This window comes from Dipodomys ordii, unplaced genomic scaffold, assembly GCF_000151885.1.
Source record: "Dipodomys ordii isolate 6190 unplaced genomic scaffold, Dord_2.0 Scaffold75, whole genome shotgun sequence".
In the NCBI taxonomy this organism is placed as follows: domain Eukaryota; kingdom Metazoa; phylum Chordata; class Mammalia; order Rodentia; family Heteromyidae; genus Dipodomys; species Dipodomys ordii.
This window is the reverse complement of record NW_012267291.1, coordinates 6619175-6624121: the sequence shown is the minus strand read 5'-3', so window position 1 is coordinate 6624121 and position 4947 is coordinate 6619175. Positions and strand designations below refer to the sequence as shown.

Below are 4947 nucleotides of genomic sequence, written 5' to 3'. Positions count from 1 at the left end.
AGTGCTTGCCTTGCATGCCTGAGGCCCTGAGTTCGATTCCTCAGCACCACATAAGCAAAAAGAAAAAAGCTGGAAGTGGTGTTGTGGTTCAAGTGGTAGAACGCTAGCCTAGAGCCTAAGAGCTGAGGGACAGTGCCCTAGCCCAGAGTTCAGGCCCCACGAACAGACCCCCCCTAAAAAAAAATCCAGCTGGGCGCTGGTGGCTCACGCCTGTAATCCTAGCTACTCAGGAGGCTGAGATCTGAGGATCGCGGTTCGAAGCCAGCCCAGGCAGGAGAGACTGTAAGACTCCTATCTCCAATAAACCACCAGAAAACCAGAAGTGGCGCTGTAGCTCAAGTGGTAGAGCGCTGGCCTTGAACTGAAGAGCTGAGGGACAGCGCCCAGGCCCAGAATTCAAGCCCCTCGACCGACAAAAAAAAAAAAGAAATCCCACAGATATTCTGTACGGTTTTTCTTGGTGATTTTTTTCTTGGTAATTCCATTTTGGGGTCTGATACAGATTCTACTTTATATCCACTGGATTGGGCTCTGTCCTTTCCTAAGCTAGATCTCCCATGTTTTCTGGATTCATTAGGTTTTGTTTTGTATAGGTACTGGGGCCTGAACTCACGGCTCCACAGGCTCAAACTGCACTCTTCCTTAGCTTTTTTTTTTTTTTTCCTAGTCCTGGGGCTTGAATCTGGGCCTGGTTGCTGTCCCTGAGATTCTTTTGATCAAGGCTAGTATTTCTTATCTTCTTGCTCAAGACTGGTGCTCTACCACTTGAGTTATATCTCTACTTATGGTTTTTTGCTGGGTAGTTGGAGACAAGAATTTCAAGGACTTTACTGCTTAGGCTGGCTTTGAACTGTGGCCCTCAAATCTCAGTCTCCTAAATAGCTAGGATTCCAAGTGTGAGCTATCAGTGCCCAGCTTCCATGAATTCTTTTGCTTGTTTTCTTCCTGAGAGAGAGGCAGAGAGGACACATTTATGATACCTTACTCATCTGAAGAGTCTACTCTTGTCTCAGTATCAGGTCATTGGCCTTTGCCTAATGCTCATGACTCATTTTACTTCCAGTGCTGCAGATCAAACCCAGAGGCTAATGCACACCAGGTAAGCACTGCACTGAACTACATCCCAGTCAGGTATAATCCCATTTTACAAGTGAAGAAGTTGAGATGCAGGGAGGCTAAGGAAGCTACCCAAGGCCATACAGGTGTGAGGCCTCAGAAGCAGTGGAGGGAGGGCATAGGAAGAGCAAAGGAAGACCGGCTGTTGGAGGACATCGGAGCCTGAGACATATGGTCAGGGAAGCGCTGAGAAAATGATCATATTCCAAAGTTGACACCTGAAGACAGGTAACAAGCTTGGATGGAGTTGCTGGCACTCAGCTGCCATATTAAAGCAGGAGTGGCTGAAAATGTGGCTTAGTGGTAAAGTGCTTGCCTAGCATGCATGAAGCCCTGGGTTCGACTCCTCAGTACCACATAAATACAAAAATCCAGAAGTAGTTCTGTGGCTCAAGTGGTAGAGTGCTAGCCTTGAGCATAAAGAAGCACAGGGACAGTGCCCAGGCCCTGAGTTCAAGCCCCAGGACTGGAATAAATAAATAAATAAAAATAAAAAAAAAGAGGGTGCAGACAATGACTGAGAGAGCTAGAAAGAGCTTAGGGAGCAAAGTAGCCACATAAAGCTGCACCTGTCAGCCTTAGACTTCATTTACACAAAGCAAATTATCTTCTCTGTTGTTAAAGCCACTGTTATAGCTGGGCACTAGTGATTCAAACCTGTTATCCTAGCTACTCAGGAAGCTGAGGTCTTGAGGATTGTGTTAACCAACCAGCCCCAGGCAGGAAAGTCTGTTAGATTCTAATCTCCAATTAATTACCAAAAAGCTGGAGGTGGAGCTGTGGGACAAGTGATAGAGCTGGAACCTTGAGGGGAAAAAAAAAGCTCGGGGACAACATCCAGGCCCTGAGTTCAAGTCCCAATGTCAGCACAAAAAAGCCATAAATTGTGCATTGCCCCTTCTATTTTTTTTATTTTTATTTTGCCGGTCATGGGGCCTGAACTCTGGGTCTGGGCGCTGTCCCTCAGCTCTTCAGCTCAAGGCTACTGCTCTACCACTGGAGCCACAGCGCCACTTCCAACTTTTTCTGTTTATGTGGTGCTGAGGAACTGAACCCAGGGCCTCATGCTTGCAAGGCATGCACTCTACCACTGAGCCACCTTCCCAGCCCCTCCCTTCTATTTTTTTAAGCCAGTTCTAAGGCTTGAACTCAGGGCCTGGGCATTGTCCCTGAGCTGCTTTTGCCCAAAGATAGCACTCTACTACTTGAGACACAGCCCCACTTCCAGCTTTTTCTGTTTATGTGGTACTGAAGAACCCAGGGCTTCATGCACACTAGGCAAGCACTCTACCACTAAACCACATTCCCAGCCCCTTGTCCCTTTTATTTTGGATTGAATGTTTTTCCCAAATCCCTATGTTGCAATTCCCTGCTCACATGATATATTAAGAGATGAGGCATGTGGGAGGTAGTTGGATAATGAAGATGGAGTCCCCATGGATGAGGTGAGGATCTAACAGGGAGGCCCAGGACTTACTCTCAGCCCTCTCCTGGGAGAAGACAAAGAGAGAAGACAGGTGTCTAGGAACCAGGAAGTGCCTCTCCAAAACAAGGCTTCTGCACCACAGGGAATAGAGCCTTATGCTGGCAGAAAGTGGATACCACCATGAATGAACTGCTCTTCACAGATTTTGCCCAGAAACCAGGTGTATCACTTGTTTTTGTTATTTTTTACTGGGGCTTGAGTTCAGGGCCTAGGTACTGTCCCTTAGTTTTCATTCTCAAGGCTAGTGCTCTACTACTCGAGCCACATCCACTTTCAGCTTTTTTATGTCAGTTGTGGGGCTTGAACTCTGGGCCTGGGAACTGTCCCCTCAGCTCTTCAGTCCAAGGCTAGCACTCTACCACTTGAGCCACAGTGCCACTTCCAGCTTTGAGGTGGTTAATTGAAGATAAGAGTCTCACTGCCTTTCCTGCCCAAGCTGGCTTTGACCTGTGATCCTCAGATCTCAGCCTCCTGAGTAGCTAGGATTACAGAGATGAGCCACGGGTGCCAAGCTCACTGTTAGCTTCTTTGGGTGGTTAATTGGAAATGAGTATCCTGAACATTCTTGTCCCTGGGCTAGCTTTGAACGTCGATCCTCAGGTCTCAACCTCCTGAGTAGCTAGGATTATAGGCTGGGGGGGGGGCGGAGGGGCTGGGGAGGACACATCATTCATAGAAAGCTAGTCTTTTGAATTATGGGAATGTATGACTTTGAGGGGAGGGGAAGGAGGAGCAAATAAGATGGTGATGTACTTCTAAGATCTTGAAAGAAAATGGAATCAATAAGTATTTATGGAATCAATGAAAACACTATGTTTATAAGTTGATCTTGAAAATGAACGTTGGATGTTGAAGCCACTCCAGGAAGGTGCATTTTTATCACAGCCTGGCAAAGGACATGTTTCAGGGCATCTGTGTGTGTGTGTGTGTGTGTGTGTGTGTGCGCGCGCGCGCGCACATGTGCACATGTGTGTGGTGCATGCGAAATCGCAGCCATGCAGGGACCTGAGGTGGGGGGGAGGGGAGGTCTGGAGCACACAGAAGGAAAGCAGCAGGTTGTTGGCTGGGGGCGAGAATTTAAGACACTTTTGGTTGTCACAGCAGGTGAGGGGGATGCCACTGACACGTAGTGGGCAGAGGCCAGGGACGCTGCCAAACATTCTGCCACACACAGGACAGTCCCCACCAGTCCCAAATACCAACATGGCTAAGACTGACAAATCCTTGGAATCCTGATTCAGCCTCAGGCCTTGATTTTGTGAAGGAAAAAAACAAAAAGGTAGGCAGGGCACAAAACCTGTAATCCCAGCACCTGGAAGGCTGGAGTGGGAAGGGCCAGCATGGGCTATCTAGAGAGATCCTGGCTCTAACGGAAAGGAGTAGGGGGTATGATTCTGGTAGCAAGCAGTGTGTTTACTTTCTAAGCTCCAGGAGTCCATTCCAAGCTTTGAAAAAGAGAAACAAGTGAAAATGAAAACTTCAGGTCGTTGGCTGGCAGCAGGCAGTCCATGTCACACTATGTGACAGCCACATGGGCCGGGTCTGGCCTACTGGGATATGGGACAGTTTCCTTCCTGTTGGAGTTGTACTGGATGGAGCTGTCCTGGCTATGGGCATGTATTGTGTGTGCATGTGCATTGTGTATTGTGTGTGTGTTTGTCTGTCCCAGGGCTTGAACTCAGGGCCTGGGCGCTGTCCCTCAGCTGCTTCTGTTCAAGGCTAGCGCTCTACCACTTTGAGCCACAGCGCCACTTCCGGCTTTTTCAGACTAATTTATTAGAGATGATTTTCCCGGGGTCTTTCCTTCCCGGGCTGGCTTTGAACCAGGATCCTCAGCTCAGCCTCCCGAGGAGCTGGGCGTACCGGCGCGGGCCGCGGGTGCCGGGGTTCGTCCACACTTCCAAACACCGCTAAGACAATAGAATTTCCTCATTTAACTGTAGCCCCGCCCCCTTGGTTTCGCCCTCGAAGCCACGCCCCCACCGCGTGCGCACTCTCGGAGCTGTGGTAGTGGAGCCCGGGCGGTGCTTCCCCGAGCGGATGTGAGGCACGACGCATGTGCACCGAGGAGGTAGCAGGAAGGGACGGGGTGGGCCATCCGGCCGGCTGCTCGCACTTCCGGAAGCCGAGGCTGCCCAGCATGCTGGCGGAGTTAGGTCTGATCGGGACCATCGGCGAGGATGACGAGGTGCCGGTGGAGCCCGAGTCCGACTCCGGAGACGACGAGGAGGAGGTGTGGGGCGCGCGGGCCGGTCCCGGCGCCTTGGGAAGGGCGGGGCGCGTGGGGACAGGTCCTCGGCGTCCTTCGGGACAGGCCTCGCGGGACCCCTCGGCCTCTCCCGGCC

The 4947-nt window shown here is 50.5% G+C and overlaps 1 protein-coding gene across 1 annotated transcript in view; it reads left to right on the top strand.

Annotated features, from left to right (window-relative positions):
* Positions 1 to 4721: 4721 nt before the first annotated feature.
* Positions 4722 to 4947, top strand: part of Ddx27 (DEAD (Asp-Glu-Ala-Asp) box polypeptide 27) — a 49558-nt gene continuing 49332 nt past the window's right edge. The window contains exon 1 of the mRNA XM_013024376.1: positions 4722 to 4835. Within this exon, the coding sequence (XP_012879830.1) occupies positions 4743 to 4835 (93 nt within the window). The 5' untranslated portion in view covers positions 4722 to 4742. The remainder of the gene's footprint in view (positions 4836 to 4947) is intronic.